The 26,707-nt window shown below is 43.2% G+C and overlaps 1 protein-coding gene across 1 annotated transcript in view; it reads left to right on the top strand.

Annotated features, from left to right (window-relative positions):
• Positions 1–26,707, top strand: part of scfd2 (sec1 family domain containing 2) — an 84,841-nt gene that overhangs the window by 35,939 nt on the left and 22,195 nt on the right. Inside the window, exon 5 of the mRNA XM_070832433.1 lies at positions 3,742–4,036. Coding sequence (XP_070688534.1) covers positions 3,742–4,036 — 295 coding nt within the window. The remainder of the gene's footprint in view (positions 1–3,741; positions 4,037–26,707) is intronic.

The raw sequence follows: 26,707 nt of genomic DNA, 5'->3' as shown, positions 1-26,707 counted from the left end.
CTTAAATAAAGCTGGTATTAGTAGGGAAAAATAATTTTTTAAGTGATTATTGATGCATAAACCTGTAAAGTTGTAGGAAGTATTTAAATGTTGTAGGTGATCCAGATGGCACAAAGTCTGACCACTCAATGCTGTTGGTTTTGTGCTTTGTAAATGCTAATTCTTCAAAGAAATCTACCTTAACAGTTAAATAAATCTGATGAAATACACGTAATATCTGCAAGCAATACTCTGATTGTGTTATCCCAAGTACCATGGAAAGCATGCTGTATTCTGCTCCATTCGGCTCCCAGAGGTGTACAGTTCACTACCTTTCCAGTGAGCCTGTGTGCCAGCGCTGTGAGTCGGGCATTGTTGAGTTTAGCTTAAGTGCTGGAAAGAGCTTTAGTCAGTCTTGCCACTCAGCTTTACTCAGTTCAGTCTCAGTTCTGTACCAAAGACCTTTATTTCCTGCTCTGGCGCCATGACATGCAGCTGACAGCAGCTTTTATAGATCTCCTGAAGGGACCCAGTTACTGTGCTTGCTTCCTCTTACACGTGAAAACACATACACATACTGCACTTTACACAGTTTGCACACATTATTAATGGAGATATGCTAAGGTGCAAAGATATGAGAAGAGATTAGTGATGGCATGAATTGTACCTTATTTGCCAATTCATTAAAAAAGATGCATTTGTTCAGTGGAGCAAATTTCATCATTTACTTATAAGCCACAATTACAAATGTAACTTTCCAAATTCAAACAAAATAAAGAAGTAAAACTACAAAAATGTTAACCACATAATTGGCGTACATCTTTTGGCTATGGACTGACCAATGGATTACTATCTTTTTAGAGACCCTCCCCCATAGATAAATCTAAAGGGACATGAGATGATTAACATGAAAAGAAATCTTGGACACTTACAACTGTTCATCCCTCCATAATGCCTCAAATGAGGCAATCAAATACAGAAAAACTCACACCTCATGCCAACACTATGGCCATAACATGTGATGAGCCAACACAAATGGACATTGTTTCATTTGAAGAGGTCACAAGTCAAAACAATTGGGAACTACTGTCCCAACAGCCTATGGGCAACTAAATTTGAATCACTCATTATAGTGGTCATACATTATAAGTGCCAACCAGTCTATTTAAATTTGATAACAGGAATGGTTATAAATGATCGCAGGCATGCATCTGTTTTTAATCAATAGTTGTTGTATGCAACATAGCAGCATGACAGACCTGCATAGTGGCAATGCTGATCAAACTAACAACTTTTTTACTATCTGGCAGCAAAGCTGACCAACCTGCAATCTGTCAAACAGTAGTTAAGACCACATGTTGAAGAACAATACACAAAAAATTGATGTCTACATCTGAGAACACAGACTGTTGGTGTGCTCAGAGGCCCAAGAGGTAACAGTTCTGGTATGATGGAAGTACTTCCTGCCAAATGATATTGGGGCTCCTCAGAGCTCCTCTTTCAGCACCTCCTTTCTCCACTGACCCATATTGAAAGCTTCTGAGTTACATGGGAGCAGGTACCTCTCAGACCAGCTATGGTCGAAATGAAAGTTTAATTTGCTGACAGTTGGCACACTGTTTTGAAAGTGTCGGGATCATATGAATGTCCTCCTGGACATGTACAGATGAATCCGTAGGTGATCAAAAGTTCTACAGATGGCAGGGAAGGTGTGTAGCTGTTTGCATTTCAAGATGGAACCCTAAATGTCTTTTGTCTTTCTCTCCTCACTGCTGTCCACCAGCAAAATGAGCACGGGAAAGATCCCAAACATTGTTTGGCAGTTAGAATGAATGCAACTTGGAGAGGTATTTGATTTCACAATGTTTAAGAAGAAAAATGTGTGGTCAGATTGTGTTTGAACGGTCCCGAGGGGCGAGTGGTTGGCTGGGATCTGAGGTAGGGAGGAGGCCTTGCTGGAGTGAACAGACAAGCAGGAGAGTGTGTCCTCCTAATACCTTGGATGTGGGGAGGATGTGACTGTTGCAGATGTCATCTTCAGCAATGTCTGGTCAAGCAGCAATGACCGTAACCGTGATTTTATACTCATGACCAAGGAAATCACTAACATCAACAGGGTCACTGCTGCTGACCTTTTTATTTGTGTTTGTATTGTTAACATTCCATTTTCCAAAAAGTCTTCAGCCACTTCTTCATGAGGGACCGTCAGTCACTTCTCTGGCTTTGGTTCACCATCTCTGTGTCTGATTGTATTGTATCTTTGGCTCAGCAAAGAGTTCCTCTGGGTCAGACACAGGATCCCCCCAGTGGGCCCTCCACAAGGTCCAGAGCCCTCCTTCTCAGAGCCTGTTTGTCTTGGTGAGAGGAACACAAAGCTCTTCACAGTGGAATCCCTCGTTAAAATGAAATATATCCACGGGGGCATTTGTAGCTCTATCCGACACAAACATACTGTCCTCTGTCAACAATCATTCCTTTTATGCTATCATCTGTAGCTTAATTCTTCATGCAACGTATCAGTATCTCCTTTCCTTCCCTGCTTTGTTTTTCACTGCCTTCTTCCCCTCTGTGACCCCTGTGTCTCTGTTTCCCCCCTTTCAGCTTTATTTTTCATTCAATTTTCATGCTGTTCATCAGACAGATTAGCTCCACACCCTCGTTTTATAGGTCTATGAGCTCACCCTTGTTGTGAGAGTGGCCAGTGTTCTGTAAATGGTCCGATGATCTACGGCACGTTGGACTGGAGAACAACCTGCTCAGACAGGCTCACAAAAACAGGTCACTGCACCTAAACATTGCCCCAAATGTTGGATTTGTGAATGTGCGTGTGTGTGTGTCTTTGTGTGTAATAAAGAAAAACTGTTCAGCGCTCATGCAAATCCAACAGGAGAATGAAACAAAATGAAGCATTACCTCAGCCACTCACAGAGCTGTAAATTTAGCAAATGGAACGATGAGCTCACTCACACTTGCAGTATTCACAAGGATACCAACTAATAACAATGTGGACTAATGAATGCATAATATGAAGCAATTTGAAACTCGTTGCATTATGATGAAGAACACTCGACAGTGACAAAGCTAGTCCATAGATTAATCAGCGTGTCATTTTTATACTTTGGTTTTTGCATGAAGTGAACAAACAAGACAAAACATGTTTATTAGCTGTGCCTCCTGGCTTTCAGCCAAATGCTAAGCTATGCTAGACTAAGCAGCTGCTGTTCTCACCTTCATATATACCTTACAGACATGAGAGTGGTATCAGTCTTCTCATCTAACTCTATGAAAAAAAGCCAATAAGCAGATTTCCCAAATTTCCTTTAAAAGAATACAAAACATCAAAAGCGTTGCGCCTACATGACCAACAATGCAACTCGACCCCCAACAGTTGCAACTCGACCGCCAATACCCAGTCAGAGACTCAGGTGTGTTACACTATTAGCAGCTAATGTAGCCTTGAACTTCTAGCAGGCTACAGAGGTCTGGTAAGCTCACTTCTTTCTGACTCTACACCTCCAGCGACCCAACCGATGCTGACTCACTTGAGGCACAAATGACTTTATACAACTTTTTTTCCACATATGCATTAGTACACCTCGTCCATATCAGGCCCCTGGTCATTTTGTGAAGTGCGGAGTAAACTTATGTCTTTTACGGCACCTTCATTTGCCTCTAGTAGGTACAAAAATCGCTGCCTTCTGACTAACCACCTGTTTTCCATGCATGTCTTTGTGTGTGTGTGTGTGTGTGTGGCTTTCACAGGCCCTTGGAGACTCTGATTTCCCTGCTGTGCTGAAGCAGCTGCTGCCCTTGATGAAGCCCCGTGGAGGCGAGGACAGCACGGCCTCAGGGTCGAGGTCCAGGGAGGATGAATGCGGGCCTGATGAGCTGATCCTCCTGCTGGTTTACCTGTACTCCCTGGCTGACGAGGCGCAGCCTGCAGACCAGGACAGTGAGGAGGTGGAGCTGGAGAAGCTGGAGAGGGAGCTGATAGGAGCGCTCACCCTGGTTATCACCCGAGAGACCGAACTGAGCCCCTTGCTGCAGAAACTCACCGGTGAGAGAGAGTTAATGTGATCACGATTTCATGATTACTTCCAGGAGCATGCACAGTTGGCCAAATGTGCTGATGGTCTAAGAGGAGAGAAATTAGAGTTGGAGAGTGGGAACAGCTGATTGTTTATTTCCTCTGTCTGCCTCCAGTGCTGTTTAATGGGAGGATTTTTATCAAAGACCTCACACCCCATCCCTCTCCTTCTATCCTTTTATCACACTCTTTCATGCACACACACTTACACTCACACACACACACACACACACACACTTTTTAGCCAGTTTGGCATGCTGCTACACAAATAGTCAAGTGTGGGAATGTCTGAACTTTGTGCATGTGGATAAGTGTGAGAGAGAAATAGTGTGAGAGAGAAATGACCCTTCACTTTAACATCTCCAGCCGCTCTGCCATGACAATTAGACTGTAATGCATACAGATTTACATGTAGTCCAACCTCGCTAATACGCACCAATTTGTTTGTCTACTGGTCTCTTTGGTTCTTCTGTGCAGCACCAGAGTCTTTGCTGGTTTAGCTAAGCTAGTAACCGTGTGGTAGAGCAGATCAAGGCCGGCCCTTAAGATAAATTAACCGTCTACCTCCACACCACAGCCAGCTGTACCTCCCAGAGTAATAGCGTCTTTAACCTTGAGCCTTAACACACACGGTCTCCTCCCCTGCCACATAGTTCATAATTAGAGCTACTTTTAGTTTTGGCCTCCTCCGTACGTTAGCACACACCCTGAAATAATACACTGCTGTTAGGGGTTTTCATCTCATATCACACACAGGCTCATATATTATATATAGGGTTGGTAAATTTATGTAAAGCACTAATAAAGATTGTTGATCCCTCTTGCTCTTTTTCACTCCTTTCCTTCTCGTGCTCTCAGTCTCTCTCTCTTCCTGTTCTACTTGGCTAAGTGCAGCTTGGAGTTGAGGGGCCTCTTGGCAGGCACAGGCTGAGAGATGTGGCTCATGTTAAAAACCTGACTCTCTGTTATAAACACTTCATTGGAAATTACCCTGTCATAGTGTGCCAGGTGTGTTTAAGACAAAAAAAAACTGTGTGTGTGTGTGTATACATGCACGTCTTGCCCATTCAGAGGAATTCAGCCGTGTGCGCACCCTGTTTTTAAAGTTGAGCGTGTGTATGTGCACGCACGAGTGTCTGTGTGCGAGTTTTTATGGCAGTCGCTGGAGTGCTTGGCTGGAGTAACATGAGGCGGGAGGTCGTCTGTGTCTGCATCCAGAGCAAAACACTGATTGTGACATTCTCCCCAATTAAAGACTCAAATGGAAACCAGACGTTGAATGAAACCTGGTCGCCATGAGAACAATGTTTTTACAAATTCTCCTATTTTGTTCCCTTTGGCTGCAGTGCATGCTCAAACAGGGTGCAGGAACACAAGAACAATATACACAGAGGAGAAATAAAGAAAAGTGCGTTTAGGACAGTATGCAGGACATACTAATGCAACACACCCCGACCCAACAAACTGCCTCCTTCTGGGAACTTAATTAAAGAGCATCTTCAGGAAATGGTCTTCCTCAAACTGCCGTACTCTGTAGGTTTGTTTTCTATTCCATGTTTCCTGTCAGTCCTGGTGAAGTTGAGTTTTCTGTGGTGCGGCATCAAATTTCCATGAATGCATTGTTTTGAACAACAAGGCAGACAGTTGGTGAGAGAGAGCTGCTCCAGTGAAGTGCATTTGTTAGTAGCAAGTGATGGTTCGTTGCATAATCCATGAGGTCATGCCACCATTTAAGACGGCAAAGTTTCATGGCCAAATCAGTTAATTCCAGTGGAGTTTCCCATGGGGACAAAGCATGCAAATTTATAGTTATTTTCGACTTTCAACTGTGAATTGTTGACGTGCCACTTGGCGTCACTGACTGATAGCAAGCCGTCTTGACAGTGGTGACATTTGAGGAAGCGAAGAGAGTCCAAAATGGAGCAAGCTATCTGATATTATTCACTTTATGTAACCTCCTCTGTCAGAGTACAAACTGTCCCATAAAAAAGTAATGTTTTGCAGGCAGTTTTGAGACTGAAGTTCATGGTACAAATACGCCTTTTGGATCAACAATGTCTTTCTCGTGTGCCCAAGTTTTTTGTCAAAGCTCTATATTTTTATTATTGTCAGTAAATCCCTTGAAATTCCAACAACAAATCAGCATTTGGTTAAGTCTGTCTGTTTCTTCTTTCTGACTTGTCTGTGACACTGAGCTCCAGGCCCCTACTGAATATGTAACTCTCTAAAAATGGGTCATACAGTATACTTTTACTTTAAAAAAAAAAAAGGCTACATCATTTCCTGAAACAGATCTGCAGTGCCGTTTTTAAACATTAGTTAATGAGTAAATGCTTAAGTATATTAGTAGGAGACAGTTTTCAGTGGCAGATTTGAGTATTTACAGCAGCCAGACAGTGTACGAGGGATCGACTCTAAACAAACTGAAGGACACTCTGTGGCTAATTCAATGCAAGCAATCAGTGCATTGTTTGTTTTGGTGGGATTTGATGGGATTTATTGATAATAACAAATACATGGAATATCACAGACTTTCGTCTCTCACCACAGTGCTTCGTCTTGCAGCTTCACCCCAGCAGGAGGACAATAGAGCAGCCCAAACAGACTCCTCAAAATGTCCTAATATGTAATGTTAACTTAAGTTTAGGGACCTTTTGCTGTCTGTATGTTTGTGTCTGTGAGCACGATGCAACTTTCTCATCACTGTGTGTGTGCCCATCTGAAATCAACATTCATCCTATACAGCACAGCGCACTATGTCTGCATTGTTGTCTTTGGGTATGGCTTTGATTAAAGGGTTGAACAGTATTTATCCAAGAAAATGGTCCTGCTTATTGCAGCCTGGGAAATGAGCTCTTAAACCAAACGCTCCACAGCCAACACCACATGTGGGAAGAGTTGGATTGGTCATGTGCAAGGCTGCGAATGGAGAACAAACGGTGCAATTGGATAAAGAATCCACTGCTCTCCTGAAACCTGGAGTCTGATTGGCTGATGCCACACAGTCTGTGGTGTACATGGGTGGTGTGTGTGTGTGTGATGTGTGCAGGTTGTAAATAGCTCCGAGCAGTTATTGTTAATTTCTCGTTCAGATGTGGCAAAAACTACACTGATGCTGGTAAGTGGGCGAAAATAAATGGTCCTCTGACTTCTTTATGGATTTGTTTCCTGTCAGTCTTGATGGATTTTGTTTTTCTTTGGTGCAGAATCAAACCTCCTCCGTCTCCTTCTCTCAGCATCGGGGTACAGTGGGCCAAGACAGAGAGCAGACCAACCCAAATGTTCCCAAGTCTTCACCCTAGGACATCTAGCTAGCTCAATATGAAGGATCATAGCTTGTCTGCACTTAAGTCAGTGTGTGGGTGTACAGATCCAGTAGTAGGAATGTGCAATCCCAGTCCCCAGATGGTGATGATAGTGATTAACTGGCAGCAGTGACAGAAGAAGGGAAGAAGGTCGCGAAATAGCTTATAAAACAAGACTTAATTTTTAACTGGGATTGCGGTGGTTTCATGTCATGTTCCTCTCCCTCTCCCTCTCTGCCTCAGACACACATTAGGTTTGTTATTCATCCTGTCAGTGGGGTGTGCACGGGGCAAGGAAGAGGGGGGCAGTTTGAGAGTCAGACCTCCCCAACGCTGCTGTTTGGGTTGGCACGGCAACACGAGCCAGCCGAGGGACATGAAAGAGATCACACATAACTCTGGCCACCAACTCTCCGTCTGCCTACTTCTTTAACTTTTCTTCTCTTTGTTTTTTTATTTTATTTCCTTTTCCATTTCTCTCTCTCTTCCTCCCTTTTTACCAGCCTCCATTTCTTCACCCGTCCCTCTCTCTGAGGCACTAGAGCACCAAGCTGGTTGCAGCGGGAAGTGGAGCATAAGTTAGTCTAATGATCGCGCCTGATTAAATATATTTCCCTTGTTGCACTGTGTTTATGAAATTAGTCCCAATTATTTTTAATTGGTGGTCTTTCTTTACTTCCTCCTCTGTTACACAAGCACACAGAGACATGCACACACACACATGTATGAGGTGAACATACCATAGACCCCAGGGTGAACACAGCAGCCAGTGGCGTTGTTCTCTCTAGTTCATCAGATAAGCTGATGACATGGAGCTCAGACTTAAATTAGCAGAGGCTCATCAGCTCCTCACTGTCGGAGCGAGACAGGCCGGGTTAACAGGCAAAGGCCACACACAGAGTCATGAGCAGACCCCCAGACTCGCATCCCACCTAGTCTGCTCCCGAGTCAGCACTGTGGTTGGGTCTCCATACTGGGTCTCTTGTATTCTTGTATCCATCCCACTTTCTACTTTCTTCTCCTCTGGGTTAAACTGATTTAGAGCCAAGGGACAGTGGGACAGTGTGACAGTTTTGGCAGCAGGGAGGCACGGAAACAAATGGCTGCAACTTTAAAGTAGAACAGCAACATTGGAAGGGGGCAGAGGGAAACTGAAGTAGAAGTGAGTATGACAGACGGGTGTCGGAAAATAATAACTGTCTTCTTCTCCTGATGCCCTTTTTGGCTTGTCATTCCTTAGATTTGAGAGATACCTACTGCAATTGTGACCCTCTATTACGGATGTGCCCACTGCAGAGTGATTAATACTTTAACTACAGTATGTGATAATTGGCTTGGAGACTGAGCACTATTTCACCACATAGCGACAGAAAAGGGAAAGATGGTCCATTCTGTAGAATATGCTTTTTCCTATTGGAGGAACATATTAAAACTTGTAATCACACATTGATGGCGGCTGTCCTCCCCTGATTATGGGTGTATTTATTCAATGTAATCTCTGACAAACAAGCAAAGTATTTGTACTGTATTGTACAAAGTGTATTGTACAATTCTTTAAAAGTAATTGGTGACAACTGAGATTCTAATCTGAAATAGATTGAAAGTTTTAACCTGGTTCTAATGGTAGACTCATGGTTGGATGGATAGTCTCTCAAAGTAACAATCACAGACTTATTCTGTTGCATCAGACTGTGCGCTCCGTCATTACACTGTAAAGCTTTGTAATGTGGGTACTGAATGGAACACCAACCTTTATCGTGGTTAACATACTTTTTATTGTCACCAGATGAAACAACCACGACTTATTGCATTAAGGACACACAGCAAGTTCCCATCATGTTTTCTTTAAACTACAAGAAAGACGGGTCCCTAGAGAGGTTTTACCCTCAAACAATGCATGCATGCTGGGAAGTCTGCTAATATGCTGATTATGTGTCTTTAGAACCTTAATTTACTGAGTTGAGCGAACTTATAGTTGTGCGTTCATTCAACTCTGGAAGTTAACTTTAAATCAATAAAACTTACGTATGTACATGAAGATTATGATGAAAGATTATCAGAATCTACCAAATTCTTGATGATGATGTTTTCTAATGTAATCAAAGCCACCACTTTTGGACCCTTTTTTGGACACCTACTGTGGGATCAAACCTGGTAATCAAAACTGAAACTGCATTGATGAAGCCTCTCTCTCAACTTCAGTGCAGCGGATGAAAAATGATACCTGCAGTATTATCACTCAAAAACAAGCCGTCAAGTGTCAAAGTAGTGCAGTCAGTAGTAGCCGCTGGGTTGGGTAGATTTCACAGATATGGCCCAGAGTGCAGTTTACACCTCTGTTTGTTTTATGGAGTGTGTTAATGCTCAACAGAGAATTCCTTTGCTCCTTATTTATGACAGGAAATGCACATCATAAAAGACTCATAAGCACTTATATCTCCACTGGGAATTGGACTTGTAGAATGAAAAAGGACACTATCACGATCCCACACAGACTTGCAAATAGACACACACGCGGTCGCTCAACAAAGTCAACCAGACACACATACAGGCCGGCTCCAGAGGGACTCTAACTCTGACAGCGGCCCCTGGCCCCTGCACACGCGTCAATGCAGGCGGGGGTCAGTTTGTGACCCCTTGACTGAGGGTTAGCAGAGGAGTCCAGCCAGCACACTCGCCTGGCTCGTCCTCTGCAGGGACACTCCTCGGCTCCTCTGGGAAGATATCCCCCGTGACCTGCATGCAAAAGTTTCTGCTTTACAGTCTGTGCAGCACTTCGACTCAGAGGCAAAGAATTTAAAGAAGGTCCTAGTTTGTTGGCCATAGACACAAATGTCTTGGCTCAAACAACATTCATAAATAAGTGTATGAGCTTGGTAGATAGTGAGTGTGTGTGTGTGTGTGTGTGTGTGTGTGTGTGTGTGAGCCTGTTTTTTTCCAGAGCCACTTGGTTTTACAGTATATCTGTGTTTTATCTGTTGGTGCGGAAGAACTTGTTTATGTTTAGGATTCCAGTCAGCAGTGAAAGATGACCTGTCCTAATTTACCCGCTTTCCTCCCCAAACCGTCCCCTCGCTCTCTTCCTGAGCCCCCTCCCACCCCCAAACAGTGCAGCTTCCTCCGGTTTTTCGAATCTGAGGAACCCTCTAACCCACTTTCACCTCATAGTCCTCCATGGACGTCCAGCTGTTAACTCATATTGTGATGTGGTCATGATTTTTGAGTGAACGGCTGCGGATCAGCACCGCTTTAGGCGACTACGCCCTCCAACAACAGCAGGAACAGAATGATGTTTTCTGTGTGAGCGTCCCGTAGTAGCAGTGGGACCAATCTAATGGTGCTGGAAGTAAAACGTGTTCGTTCAGATCGAAGTTGTCCTGCTCGGCTCTGAGTTCTCCTGGGTGGAGAATTCCTCCACGACATCCACACCAGATGGAAGCTCTCCTGGCGCTATGAGCTGGCCGGGTCATTTCCTGTCAGGAGGCCTGGTATTAATCAAGGCCTGAGCCAGAGGGAACGCCCCCTACTCCCCTACCTCCTCCTCCTTTTCTTTTTTACAACCCCTCTCTACTTACACCCCCTCATCTAGCAGAGAGCCTAAGCAATACGCTTTTTTTTTTCTCTCCTCCCCCATTTTTCCCCCTTTAGTTTCAATTCTTTTGTCTTCCATACCAAACCCCTGCTTTGTTTAGTACATGTCATACTCCACTCTGACTGTCTTAAGGTGGTTGTAAATCATGAGAAGGTAATGGTCCACCTTATCAAAGTGTCCCCATGGAGGTCTGCAGGTCCGGCCAATAGATAGAAGGAGATAGTAAGGAATGAGGAGAAAGGAGTCTTTCTTTACTTGCTGTCTGGTGTCTGGTCACTTTCTGTTGTGTCTGTTCGTGTCTCCTGTAGTGTGATGGACACACTGGGAGATAGGCTTATCTCCTCGCTCCTCCTCCTCAGTTGACCTCCACACTGACCAGACACAGGCCTTTAAACTGATGGAGGCAGTCAGCAGGAATGTTTGGAGCGAGTTCTCCTGCTTTGTCTTTCTTAATCACTCAATGGTCTACGTGCCTCCTCTCCAGCGTTCAATGGTGAAGCATTGCCTTAGCTGGGGATTTTCGGGAGGTCATTCTCGTGCTCTGAGGTTCTGGACCGGTGCATGTGTAGCTCATGTATCTTGGTTTCAGGGTGTTGCAGAAAAACATAACTTAGTTAGAGAAAATTCAGTTGAGCTAAGTATGAAAAACGCTCTAAAAATGAGACTTGGACTCGGGACTGACTGCTTTGGCATGAAAACATAATGTTCCATTCGTTTTTGGTTTTCGCTGTTGCTGTATTATCATATTTGTGATTTAATTTTGATGACCACGAGCAGTTCAAACTGTTGCTGTTTTCGAAGAACATTTCTTTCTCCTCTAACCGAGTCACAACTTAGGAAAGAATAATATCTATCAGAACCTAAGGGTTAATTGTTCGTTTCTTTTAGTTAAATAAATCTATGAGTGCCAGTCTTCATTAGTGAAACAGCAGAAAAACAACAGATCTTGAGAAGCGATGACCAAGCAAGCAGCAAGGAAAGCAACTGACTGCTAGCACCTTCTCATCAGTCATTATGATGGACAGGGTTCCACACTTAAAGTGGTCTCAGCGTCATCTATAGAAGCTGTGTTCAAAGATGGCGCCATGTTTATTCCTCAGAAACAAGCCTGTTGAGGGCACGCAAGCATCCAGTGGGATTAAATGATTTAATCATATGGCTCTTCTAAACTTCCCAAAAGTAACTCAACAAATAGATCAGCTTCTGATAATATAAAGAGTGATTTCAGGGTATTTGTGACATTTAGGAAAGTGTATTCACTGTTTCGCTGACACTCCTTTTGAGTGCATCAAATGATGATCCCAGAAGTTCAAGTAAAACTTCAGTGTGGCCACTGCCCTGACAACGCTTCACAGCCCAGCGCTGTTCCTGGGGTCTGGCTATAAACACACCGTTGTTATTCTTTCAAAAGAAGGACTTTTAAGTCTGTAATCTTTCATTTCAAGATAGTTAGTGCTGAAAATATTAATGTAAACCACCTCACCTGCACACTGATCCCAACACTGACACACAATGTGTTCAGAAAGACAATGTTTCGATCAGTCGTCTGTACCACTTCCTGTTTAAATTGTAAAGTTTGTGGCCTAGAGTCAATGTGCACGCGTTTTCATTTTCATAGATGGTTTCATAGATTCATAGATAGACAGTGACCAGTAATTTCCTCTTAACAGCTGTACAGCTATACAATGACTTTTCTCAAACAGAAAGCACTTTGAGCACTTTTTAATACTCTTTCCTACCGGCTAATTTCAGTGGTCACTCAGAAAGTATTGAGGTTTGATACCCTGTGACTCTGTCCATCCCGGGTAGTTGAATGTTCTAGCTGTGCTGAGCAGACTGAGTTGAGTAAGTCTGATAAAGCGCAGACTGTTGCAAGAGATGGTCGCTATCATTTAAATCCTGCTATCAATGGAACCATTTCTCCGTCACATTTTCTGTCTGCCTCTCCATCATTTCACCTTATCTTCTCCTAATACTTTCTGCTTCTTGGTCCTCTCAGGCTGCCTCTCACACTGTCTGTCTGTCTCTCATTCACACACACACACACACACACACACACACACACACACACACACACACTCACTCAAGTGTTCTTTGATGCTGACAGCTGCTCGCCGTCTGCACTGTGTCTCTGAGCTCAGCACTATCACATCCGACTCGGCCCACTCTCAGTCCAGGTAAACGGCTCTCTCTGATGGGCAGAGATGGAGGGATGAATGAACTGCCTGTTGTAACGTTTCCTCTGCAGTCTTGCAGACGGTGAGAACCAGTTTGGCGAAGAGGGGCCGTTATCACTGCCATCCACACAGCGTGGGCGTATATACGGCGATAATGACTGTCTGCGGTGAGCACTGCTGCAGTGAGGCCAGTGTAAACTCAGTCCCCCAGAAAATAAACACATTAGAACACACACACACACACACACACACACACTCACACACACACCTCGCCTATAAGCATCGCCCCTTACCCTAAGGCCAGAGCAACCCCCGTCTCTATTGTACACACCCCCTGTATACCAGCTCCCTTTCTATCGTCCCTGACCCAGAACATACAAACTCAAGCCTCCGCATTGAAAACACTCTATTTTTGGCCCTGCTTTAATTTCCCTCTCCGTAATGTAGCGATAGCAAATCCTAAGAAAATCCACAGTAGGGGATGTGTTATTTCCAGGATGGGATATATGGTTTTAATTTTCTCCTTTTCCTGTTCTCTCCTCCTGGCCTCCCCTTCCCCTTTAGGACTCTCTGTTGGCATATTGCTGCTGGATGCTCGCTCCAGTTGCACACAACCTCTCTCCTTAAATGAAACACTCACTTATTAATCACCCGGTGTTGACAAAGTGACATTAGCGTTGCAATGTCTGATTCAGATTTTGGAAATGGATCACAGCGTGTTACACATACTGAGAATTAAAACTGAAATTCAACACAGCCTGTTGCATTATGGATGGATTCTCTTTAAATGATTAAATAATCAGATTATATAAGTGCTTGCGGGGTGTTGTTTCTTTCTGATGTGCTATTAGGCGCACTGCATTTTAGAGCATTACTGTGGCAGATCTAGTCAGTGTAGACACATAACACTAACATCTGGCTCTCAGGTGGGAGCAGCCGCCCTCTGGTAGGCCTCCTTGCATCACTGCACCAGTCAAGAGGCGAGGCTGAGCGCACGCGCACACACACACACACACACACACACACACACACACTTTCACTTAAACTTGATCTAAATAATTCTAAAGCCAGCAAGCTTTATAGTCCAAATGTTTTCAGATGTAATACACTGGGCTGCGGTTCCTGACCCATCCATGGCACCCTCTATGTTTTGATGTGTGGGAGCGGATTAGCCAGTTGTGTATTTTGAATGACAGGATTATGAAGTGTGTATGTTTCTATACGGCTGGTGTGTATCGAGAATTTGTTATTAGGAGTGCAGAGTCTTGTTTGTGTTACGCTAACCCATTTTTGTATGTAATGCATCTTTTTGACAAAAGTTATTGTGGGTTATTCGTGGCTATCAAACCAGGAATCTGATAAGCACACAGTCACTCCTCAGTCACACACGTTAACATGATTAAGAAAGAAAAGATAGAAAGATGGAAAGATATGATTCAACTGTTTAGTAAACTGCGTATATGTGTGTGTTTCTGTGTGAACAAAAGTGAAAAAGTGAAGCAGACAGTTGTGAGACGTTCTCTAACCCATGGGTGGCGTCAACCTAACAAGGTCAGAAATATAATAATAATAAGTGGTATGTCTGCTAGTGGTCACTGTAGCGCCGGCTTCATCCACCCTGTAATCCACTTTGATGTGGACCTCAACCCCTCTAGGATGTGATGTTTGTGTAGGATTCCTGCCTGGATGGGTAAGTATATGTATGATCCAGTTCGGTCGTGGGTGTCGTTGTGGGTGCTCATGTGATGTTGTCCAGCTCAGGGGATTGAAACAGGAAGCAGAGCGGCGATTAGGAGGATCTGACATTTGCGAGAGGAGCTTCCTGTGATAGGAGGCTTCCTCTGTGTCTGTGGGACTCACCACCTTATCTGGGCCCTTCTCTCTATCTGGCATTGACTGCGTTCTCCTCCAGTCCACTCCTCTCTCACTCACTGTTGCCCACACGTACAGCACCAGCTGTTTATTATGTCACTCACATTCATTCACACGTTTAAAGGGTCAGTTCACAGGAATTACAAGAAACATATTTTCTCCCTTAACCCCTGTTTTAACTATTTTAAAAGTTCTTTTTTGTTCATTCAGATTCAGAGTCAAAATTCAAGATGCACCTTTATTTATCCCCCAAAGGGGAAATTCACATATACACACAGCTCCATTCAGAAAAAAATTACAGTGAAAGAAAAAGGAAATTTAAAAAATTAAGTTAAAAAAAATTAAATAAATACCAATATACAAAACATAATGCAAATGTACAAAGAATACAAAATAAAAGAATGTACAACAACAAACAGGGGGATAGGGCTAGATATCAATAACAATCAAATATACTGAGGATATATTAATAGGGAGGCAATTGTAGGAAATTGTCAGAAAAAAAAAGCACATGTGAAATCATGCAGCTGCTAGATGAGGTACAGAAGAGAAAACTGATAATAAGGAGAATTTAGTGTCACTAGACAATGAAGGTGTGGACAGTGACTGCAAGCGTTTAGCATTTGATAAATCTTTGTATACTGTACATGAAGCAAGTCAGTAATCCGATTTCCCCTCTTACCCCCAAGCCTATTAGAAGGCATTCATTATTGACAGTAGAAGTGGTGATACAATATGCTGTGAGTGCATCTGAATTTGATCTGTATAAATCCCCAAATTGTGGTAAAATAAGACTTCTAGAGACTTCTTTGTGTAAGTTTCAGTTTGAGTTGGAAATAAGAAAGTGTTTTGTTTTTGAGGATGGTCTGTGTTTTCATCTTGCCTTCTGAAGTCTTGGAACATGTACATGAAAGCACATACAGCAAAAAGCCTATTAAAAACAAACCCAGTCACACGTATGCATGGCCAAGAAATCAGCTTTCTGCAGGAGAAATTTTGCTGCATAATTCAGATTCCTCTAATCATCTACCCCAGAAACTCTGTTTTAGTACACATCGCTTTCAAGAAATCAGGTTACTGCAGAAAGCTGCATGTCCCCATTAATGTGGAAAAACACAACAGTATTCATTGGAACTATATTCAACTGAGGAAATAGCATTGTCTTATGTGGTAGCTTGTATATTTTCACAAGCACAACTGAATATGCCCTAGTGCTTTTACTTCCTTGTTTTTTGTTCCGAGCATGCCCCTTACACCTGTGATATCTTTGAAAAGGTGAAGTGAAATGAGAAGTGAAAAGCCCTCTCTTTCCAAAGCAAGCGTCCCTGTTACTCTGAAAAACACACAAGCATGTCTGTGAACAGGTTTGAATCTTTGAAGAAGTGTTCACAGTACCTACTGTTGCAGTTTCTATGTATTTCACAAGTGTCACTTAGTGTGCCACTGTGCTTTTGGTTCCTATGATGCCCCTCATAACCTGTAGGATCTTTCAATTCGCCCTTCGTTCTGTGTGATTCTGTCTCTTCAGAGCAACATCAGAAAGCCCTTATACTCTTAAAAGCAATCTTAAGTTTCATCCCGCCGTTCTCTGTGTGGCAGCTGCAGCGCTCTAGTAGAAGGGAGACTTGGAGGTGAAGCCTCATCGCTCTCCTGCATGGAGAACGTCTGTGCCTCTGAATGAGAAGATGAGTGTGAGCATATGTAGAGTGTAAATGAACCCCTTAAATATACTACAGTTAATGAGCAGTACATTGTAATCTGCTCCGGCTTTGCTGTTTTGCTTTTAGAGGGAAAAGGAAAAACATTCCAGATTAATCAATCAGTCTGTGTATGTGTGATGTGTGCTGCGCCTCAACATGTGGCTTCAATCTCTGTTTTGTGTTGCGTCCCACCCCTCTTTTACCCTTCACAGACACTTGTGACCATTGAAGATGTCTTTGTGGTTGAAAACAAGTCATTTCACATTGACTTTGCCCTCCTGTTTTTTAATACCACTCTGGTTCTAAATATCTCACCAGCCAAAGAGTCAGATCTTCTGCAACAGTGTCTCGTATGAAAGACTATTGTAAGAGCGCGCAGGTTAAGATGTGTCCGTGTGCATATGCCCTCGTGGTGTGTTGACTGATGAGCCAGTAAACAGACCCAGCGTCTCAGATATCGCTCAAGTTTATTGCTCCGGGTTCAGATCTGGCAGCCATGAGTTGTTTATTTGGCTTTCAGGTATCAAATGAAACCCGCAACTCTCTCTCACAATCACGTGTGTATTCCCTCGGTCTGACCGTGCAGTAATAGCTTTGTAGAGTCAATAAACAGTCATGCATGAACTTGTTCACACAAATACACAACTCATTGTCCAGCACGTATAGAATCTAATCTCTCTTTTCTGCTTTCCCACAGATAGACAATCACGTTTTCTCTCTTCTTTTCCCATCATTGCTCACTTTCTCTGCTTCTCTCGCTCTCACTTTGACATACACAATGCATACATGCATGCTCAAGGCTACTCAGTTCCCATGCTTTGTTTCAGGTCAGAGTGGTTTCGGAGGTCAGACACCTCCCCACCCCGCAGCCCCCACCCCCCCGTCCACCCCTCTGTCCCCTCAGCGTGTAATTCAGACCAGCAGCACTCAGGGACCACCAGAGGGTGGAGGCTACACAACCACCCCAACCAACATGTCACTCACCCATCAAACACACATACACACATAACCAAACATATGCAGCCACCACCAACAGCCTCCTCCTCCTCCTCCTCCTCCTCCTCCTCCTCCTCCTCCTCCTCCTCCTCCTCCTCCCCACTCCATCCCTGCTGCCATTATCAAAGGATCTGAACAGCGTCAACATTATCTATCTCTGTCTCCCATGGGAGCAGCCGAGCACATAGTGCAGTTATCACTTCGCAAACAGGGACACACACACAGTCTCTCTTTCTCTCTCTCTCTCTCTCTCTCTATCTGTCTCTGTGTCTCTCTCTCTTTTCTCTCATCACACACACTCGCTCATACGCACCAAGACATGTCTGCGTGCACGCACGCACACATGCACACACGATACGGAGTGAAGATCAAAGGTTAATCATGTCTTTTCATCAGTTGCACCACCCTCTCTTCTGTCTGTTCTCCTGTCTAATGGTTGTGTTTATGAGCGTGTGTGTGTGTGTGTGTGTGTGTGTGTGTGTGTGTGTGTGTGAGAGAGTGTGAGGGGTTGTGTCTCCATGTGTACGAGCAGACTTTGTCTACAGTTGTGGGAGCATTTCTGTCCTCACAAGTGGACACTTTTTTGAAGCCCTTTTTTCCCCTGCTTGCACACAGTAAATAAACAGTCCTGTCCTCCTCTTCCATTGTTTTCTTCTATCTCTCTTCATCTCCTGGATGTTTGTCTTCCTATGAAACTGAATTTCTCTGTTTACATTAGCTGATTTAATGGAAACCAAGTGTTTCTGTTGTAGCTGTAAAATTGGCTATTAATTTGATGTACGCTCCAATGAAGTCTGTGTAATAGAGCCTTTCTATAATTTGATAAGTATGTGAGATTTTAGCTGCATGTTTAAGAGTCTGCAAGTGAACTGAAAATCCTGCTTTTTGCTGTTTGAGGAGTTGTTGTTTTTTCTTCTTAGAGTTGGGAAAGAAAGAGCAAGGGAGAGAATGGGACATTTCAGAGTCTCACCCCCCTCTGTGAACCCCAACCCCTGACTGAAACAGGAAGTGCTTATTCATTCAGGAGGTGTACATTTACAGAAAACCTTTTGGAGGCACAAAATGGCTGTGAAGAAGTGCAGCGTCCACCTATGTAGGATATTCAAGGCCCATGTGGTCTAAGCGTATAAGAGTAAGTAAGTAAGAGATCCTGAGGCTGACCAGACACTGTTGAAAAGTCCCTCTGTTCTGTTTTTTTTCTCTCATGATGTTAACTTTTAAACATTATAATGATCTCAATTCATGAGTTGATATTTAGAAATATTCCTCTGGGGCTGACTTTCCAGATCAGCACTTCAGGCTGTGGGCTTGTAAAACAAATAGAAGATAAATTATGCATTAGTTGAGAAGGACTTGAGGCTATGCAACCAACTTTATGTTCACAATTTCATTCATTGTAGTTATCAAGATGTTTGTTATATTTGTTCTCATATGCATCATGTGCTCACACTCTTGATACTAATGGCTACTTCACCAATGGTCTGTTTCACATGTTGTACACAAACTACAAGGAGTTACATCCGCCTTCCTTTGCTGTACGGAGGTTTCTCAGTGCATCTGGATTTTCAAGGGCAAATCAAGCAGCCTTGGCAGAGGAAATGATATGCTGCCATGAATTACACCACCCTTGCTCCATAGTTCATTAACGATAACCTCAGCCGTGAGGTTGGCCTGCAGCAGTGCCTCTCCTCCAGCTCTTCGTTATCATGGTGGCGTGGGCTTGGACCAGCCAGGCTACAATCAGGGCAGTCAGGGCTGCCAGGCACATTATCACATTATCATGCTTCCTAGTGTGCGGGATTGAACATTTGCCATCAGGCTTCTAAGCACTTTCACCCACTGAGCTGACACACACTTGCAGTGCTTTTGATGACTTTGGAAGCCACATGATTGTAGTGCTTCTTGTTGGAAGTATTATGTGCGCCTGGTCCGACATTCAAACCGTCTCTACTATTAATTCAAATATTTGCAGTTATTAAAACGGTAGTTGCATTGTAAAGTATGTCACAAACCGCAAAGAACAACCGCAACCGTTTGTTGTGAGTTTTAGAATATTAAACTTGTAAGCGTTCATAATCCAGTTAGTTAGGGGGGTTTGTTAAGTTTAGAAAATGTGGCAAAAATATTACTATAAAAAGTTACACCAAACGGGCATTAATGGGCCCTAATAGAGTATATTTATGTAACTTCATTGAACAAAATAAGTCAGATGGAACCTATATATAGAGCCTATTAATTCTGTTTTCCCCATTTTCTCTTCCCAGAGGATGTTACAAATCCTTTTCTCCCGTGGACTCATTTTCTCTGTTGAAAATGATGTGTACTTTCTGTAACATACCAACAGCTCCTCCGGCTCAACCATATGTTGGATTAGTGGATTTTGCAGCAGCGTTTTAATTGTGTCTCTTGATAGTGCATGTGTGATTAAATAGAAGTGTTTCATTCTGCAGATTTTGAGGGCACTTTACAAGACTTGTGGAATTTATTTTGACATTTCCAAGCATGGAAGACACTGAAAAGGGTACTTCTACATTTTGGGAAATGTGCTCATTCATTTTCTTGGCTAAAATGAGAAGTTTAATGCCACACTCATGTCTATATGGTAGATATGAAGCTACAGCTAGCAGCCAGTTACTTTAACGTAGCATAAACACTGAAAACAGGGTTAGATAACAGGACGGGTTCTCTCTTCAGGTAACAAAAGCAGCGACAGATGTATTCCTTTAAAGTTGTAAACAAAGATATGATACATTTAGTGTTTCCCACCAAAACTCGTCATGGGACTCACTCAAAATTGGTCCATTCTGCCGTCGGTGTCAATAACTCCAAAAGGTACTTTTTTTGTGAGAGTGTGAGATGCCAACTTTTTCACCTTGATAAAACATCCACATGCTCATCAGTAGCTTTTCTGTCTTCTTTGTTGTATCAGTCTCACCCTCTCAATTTACACTAGAAACTAGTTACCTCTACGTGTTCGCCATCCGATGATCAGCTCTCCCTGCTCCTCTGCAGAGCTGAGCTTCTTTACCAAGATGGTCAGATGCAAACTTTATGGTGAATGCTGTTTTATTTATGCCTCTGCAGATATCATGGACATGGAGATATCAGGCAGCATGCTCACTGTCTGCACTGTCTGCGTGTACTGATACTGATTACTGATGACATATTTAACACTCATTTGATGACCAGTGGAGACTTGTTGACTTGCAGCTGTATTTGGCTTAAACACGACAGAAAGCGTAGCATTTGACTTTGATCCTCATATTATGTTTCAAAGAATTCCTTTTCCTAGTTTTTATTTTAGAGAGCTGGGTCCAGCTGTTATACTTCAGTGTCTCCCTCAGATGTCAACCTGTGCCCAGGATGGCTGTCTATTAGTGCTGGGTATGCTATTGCAAAGCAGGTCTAGCCTCAATTTTCAGCCTTCATTGCCACTTTACAGGTCGCAATTTCCATGTAAAGCACAGCTCGTCCCAGATGTGGTTTGAAAAATGCTGTACTTTGACAGTCCTACATGTCACACCCAAAAGTTGACCCTCAAATGGTGGTTTTGAAAGTCTGGTATAATAAAAGACAAGAGTCAGGAGGTTAAAGCCATCATTGTGCACATTTTGGGGCAGTGTCCCTACACTCTGCATTTCACTGTCTTTACTTTTCTCTATTTCAACTTATCTTGCAGTTACATGCATACTGTGTGTGTGTGTGTGTGTGTGTGTTTAAACCATATATATTCCTATATTCTTACTCAGCTCCACGCAATGTTTAAACTTCTGTTTTTGTGGTTCATTCACTTTGTGATTGGGCTCAAAAGACAGCAATGGAGAAGTAGTAGAAGTTAAAAATGGACATTTAGAGGAGGGAACGTTTTTTTTTTTTTTCTTTTTAGCAGGTTTAGAGTTGGTGCCTCACATCTGGGCCACAACCTCGCTGTATTATCTGAGCTGGAGAAGTTGGACCCGATAAAAGATGCTGGTCTCCCTCAGGAGAACCAGAGAAAACAGCTCAGTCGTGGCAGCAGTGTGTTTGGGAGCAGGGGCCGTGTGTGTGTGTGTGTGTGTGTGTGTGTGTGTGTGTGTGTGTGTGTGTGTGTGTGTGTGTGTGTGTGTGTGTGTGTGTGTGTGTGTGTGTGTGTGTGTGTGTGTGTGTGTGTGTGTGTGTGGCTTCAGTGAGCAGTGTAACAGTGTCCCCTAGTGACCATGTTTACAACTGCATCAGCTGAGATTGTGTGAAACTGAGCAGACTGCTGATGAACTGAGATCTCTCTGTGATCAAAGTATTTCTCTGAGAACACATTTGCCCTTATCAAAAAGGGCCTAAAGCCCACATTTTGTTATTGAAAAAAGAGACCTGTGACAAAGGCCAGATGTTCTGGCCAAATGAAATATGTTAACGCTTACACAATATTTGCTTAAGAGTTGTTTTTGAGCCTTGGATTTCTTGGTTCAGTACGTAGTAATACAACACAAACTCCAACCACAGCCAGAAGACAATGAAGCTATTGCTGTAGACTTTGGACCAGCTTATATCTGCCATACACACACGTTCACAGTGGGCGCCCCAACAGTCCCGTGTAGGCGACATTCCTTGAGCTGCCTTTTGAAGTTCTGTGGTATTTCCACATCATCTGATCATAAAACATGAGTCTTGCGTTACTTCACAATTCTAGAATTGATATCATACAGCAGAGACGGCGTGCATCATCCTCAGATTAACATTTTGCTTACATGTGTGCATGTTGCTTATGTGTATGCGTGTGTTTGCATCTTAACGTCTGACTGTGCACATGTGTTTATGCGTTCTTGTGCACCGGTGCAGCTTGTAACTCTAGCCCAGCGTGTTGCTCCGAGGAACACCACAGATGTTCAGATGTTTCTCCTTGGAAAACAAACAGAACAGAGGCCATTTTCTCCAGGACAGGGGGACTGTCAAAATAAGAGCTGGCCCCCCTTTGGACCTCTCCTGCATCAGTGACTCTCTTATTCATAGGCAGCTCACTACTTTCTCTGTTTTGCTGGATGTTTTTGTACCTTCATTTGGATATATTAGGTTTTATGTCCAAGTTTCTTCCGCATTCTGTTTTTGTGTGTGTTTGCATATGCGTCTGGGCCGTCCATTACTCATGTGGAGCTGTGTGGTGATGAGGGAGGGCCTCTGAGGGTGATGAGTCCTCAGACTATGTGAGATTTAAAATCCTAAAAAAGGAGGGAAGAATTAGAGAAAGCATGGTGGGATAGGAGGACACCCCTGCCACCCTCTCCTCCTCCTGCCCTCCTCCTTCTGCTCCACCTTTGATTAATGTCTTAATGCTCCCCACAGAGTATGCCAGAGCTCCACGGGGCCTCGCTGGGCCCCAGGTGAAGACCTCAGAGAGACAGCAATGGATGAGAAGCACATGAAGAAAGAGTGCTAGCCCATTTGCTTTTTTTGCATGTTATAGGCCAAACATTTGTCTTTTGGCTTTACAATGGTGATAGCGTGGGTTATTTTAACCTGATACATACATCAGCCCTGCACATAAAAGCGCGATATGAACTTCAGACGTGAAACGAAAGCACATACTGGCGCAGAAAAAGACAGGCCGTTTGTATTGCCGCTGATAGTAGAAGATGAATGTGACAGAGTCGGAGCAGAGGGGAAGCAAACAAGCTGTTTGAGCTGTGAAATTGAAGCGGATCAGTGTGTCAGTGAGTCATAAATAAATCCTGGTCCCTCCCAGTGGATAGACGGAGCCAACGTTGCATTACACTGGTTGTGAGAGCCCTGTGAAACAGAATCAGGAAAACACCGTACAACCAGCTCGTACTGAAGGCCATGATTACACATGAAAACAGGGGAGGTGGTTTATTGAACCCTTATTGGCCGGCACTTTTTCCCAGAACTCCCTTGTCTTTGTGTGTGTGTGTTTGTCTGTGTGTGTTAGATGCAGTGTTGGAGACTAGCAGTGCTATGAGCTTGTTTCCTCTGGGCCACATGTGCTCTTTGCTGCTGAGCAGGCTCAGAGCGCAATAATGAGAAGTCCAGGTGCAGATTTTACCCTCAGGGAGGAAGTCCTTGTTTACTCATATTTAACCTTGTTTCTGACCTCCCGTTTCTTTAGGCTTTTTGACCCCCAAAACATTGTGCTATTGAAGCCACGTTGGTTCAGAAACTGTTGAGACATTCAACAGGTTGCCACCATATTGATATTGATCTTATATACACGCTGATACATATGAAACATTCGTTACTGGCAAGGTTGTAATTAACGACTACATGACCTCAAGAATGACGTCTGAAAGAAAACCAGAAATCCTTTTTTCACCGTGTTCTCAGGCAAAGACAGACACAGCGTTATGTCATCAACACAGGTGTCACAGCAGCTTTCCTCTTTTAATGATTGCATAATGTAAATTGTGTTAAATTTAAGAGAAATCTGGCCTTGTCAATCAAACACGAGCTGATAGCTTTCAGCAGCTGAATAGCAGAGCACGTCCAAGCTGTCAGAGTTGGGGTTTTTTGTGCTGGTTTTTGTATTTGGTTATTTATTCACTGTACACGTAGATCTGACGCATGCTTTTGTCTAAAGCTGCTGAAAGAAAAGTAAGTTCTTTTCCTTCAGCACTTTTGGGCTCTTGCTCAAGGACAGGCCGATACATAGAGAGAAGGCACTGTGGAGAGAACCATTAACTTTAGGATTAATGGCTCTTCAACCTGAGCTGCAGCAGCTCGACACACATATTAAACAGTCCATTGTGGTTAGCTGAACACGGCTGATTAGACAGAAGCTCTGCTATGTGCTGGACTGCCTTTGACCAACAGAGGGCTCTCTGTCAGTGGAAAACATGTTTACTGGTCTCATAGGAGTAACGTCTACCCTAATAAAGGTTTGCCTATAGCAGATACACTGTCATAAAGTTTTATACCGTTTAGCCTGCAGAAGGAGCTGCAGCCATACTGCACACTATTCATTCAGCTGATTTCTGACTGCAAAATAAGTTGCTATTTCTTACATTTAAGCATGCTGCGGTAGTTGTCACTGTTGTCCTTCAGGGGGCAGAATAACCCCACTGTGCTGTGTCTACTTGAGCTTGCCAAAAGCACTGAATAGCAGACGGAGCTGGTCAACTCAGCATGATTGTCTGAGTGTATCCGTGGAATGGCCTGATGTCTGCAGCCGCTGACGCCCCGGCCTCAGGAATGATCTTGAATTGAGGAGTGATGAAAACTGTCTCATACTGGTTAGGACACACACAGACACACACATTGGCACTCGTGTCCGAGTGTGCACGCCACTTAATCATGCGTGCACACACAACCACAGCATATCTTGCCAAATTAAAAAACACTCTCTGTGTCCTGGCTTGGCACACACACACACACACACACACACACACACACACACACACACACACACACACACACACACTCAGTCATCACAGTGCTAATGACATTCTTTCACACACATGCAGGTATGATTGGGGAGCAACACTCTGCAGGTTCAGCTGGGTTCACTGCCTGACCTACTAGAGAGAGATGTGGTTTTCCTGAATGAGATTTTCTTCTTTTATGTTTTCTTGATAAAACAGCATGTATGAATACAATAATCCATTATATTATTTGACAAGAGGAAAGATCATATTGACAAAGGTTTTTTTTCCCTCTCAGCTTTCTCTGACAAGCTCAAAACATTGTGGCTTTGTGGCTGTGATGTTGTAGTTTAAGAACTGACTGGTGTACACTGATTATACAGTTTTAAAATAGTGAAAAGTGTTGGCTGTCCAACATATTCTTAAAAATACCTCTGAAGTTAAGTTTAACTGTCGGCAAACAAGGTCACATTCACTGGTGTGTCACTTCATACTTATGTAGGAGTTGCTGTATGAAAAAGTGTCCTTACATAACATTTTCACGGCCAGCCAGTTTCATGATAAAATACCTTTGGCCCATATAATGTAACTAGATCTTCCTGAATGTCACTGATAATTAAACCTCTTTTATTTCACATAGCTGGTAAAGCGACTGCCGGTGATACAAAATTTCCCAAATGCTCATGCACACATGCATGTGTGTATGTGCAACAGTACCACACACACTGGCACATTTTAATGCACACTGACACACAAAGAGAGAGACCTTAAGATGTTATGAGCTATACGGTGTTTATTCAGTGAGCGCAGCCTCTCCAGACAATGTGAACGCACAGGGTTGCCATGTTAACTACGATCTCACTTGCAGAAACATAAATCCTGCAGACTGGCCAGACAAGCACCCTGTGACACGCTATATGAACTCAGACACCCTAAGTACACAAGAGCACATATACTTTTCAGTGCCTAAAGGACTTTTGCCACTGTGGTTTAGCTCAAAATGAGTGTATATGTAATTTGTAGTAAATGGGCTAAAACAATGGTACGATGCTTTATGGCTGCTCTAACCCATATTTTTTATATTTAACAGAGGATGAAGTGACTATGTATAATGTGGAAACTGTGGAACTTTACAGTTACCCTGAACTCTACGGAGCTTTACAGCATCTTTCAGCTCATTGTTTTGTTTTTCCGAACCACAACTTGGATGTTTTAGCTCAGTTTCAGTGCTCTCATTGCATTGTTTTTGGTCTCAGTAGGAAGCTGTTTTCAACTAATTAATGTAGTCCAAAAACAGAGTGCACATAGACTTACATACCCCAGGTGACCAGAGAAATAACGTCAATGTCATGGTGCTTAGTGTTTGCCAGAGGCAAGTGTTGGCTAATGTATTTGTCATAATAACCTTATAAGGTGGTATGTCGGTGTTGTGTTTACAGCTTGTTTCCACTGCTCCCGCTGCTGATGGAAATATGAACTAGTTGGGCTCATTCTGCTTCTGAAATACAGTGCTAAGTGAAGGATTTAATTTAATTTCACCATAAACTGTACAAAATATGTTAGTATTAAACCTTTTAGCCATGCTAGCATCATGGCCACCACCTTGTCATAATATTTTCTATGGACATTCATGGTTCCCAGAGGATTAGCCCT

The sequence above is a fragment of the Pempheris klunzingeri genome, chromosome 6, assembly GCF_042242105.1.
Source record: "Pempheris klunzingeri isolate RE-2024b chromosome 6, fPemKlu1.hap1, whole genome shotgun sequence".
Taxonomy (NCBI): Eukaryota; Metazoa; Chordata; class Actinopteri; order Acropomatiformes; family Pempheridae; genus Pempheris; species Pempheris klunzingeri.
The sequence above is the reverse complement of the archived record's forward strand: the minus strand, read 5'-3'. Positions and strand labels throughout refer to the sequence as shown.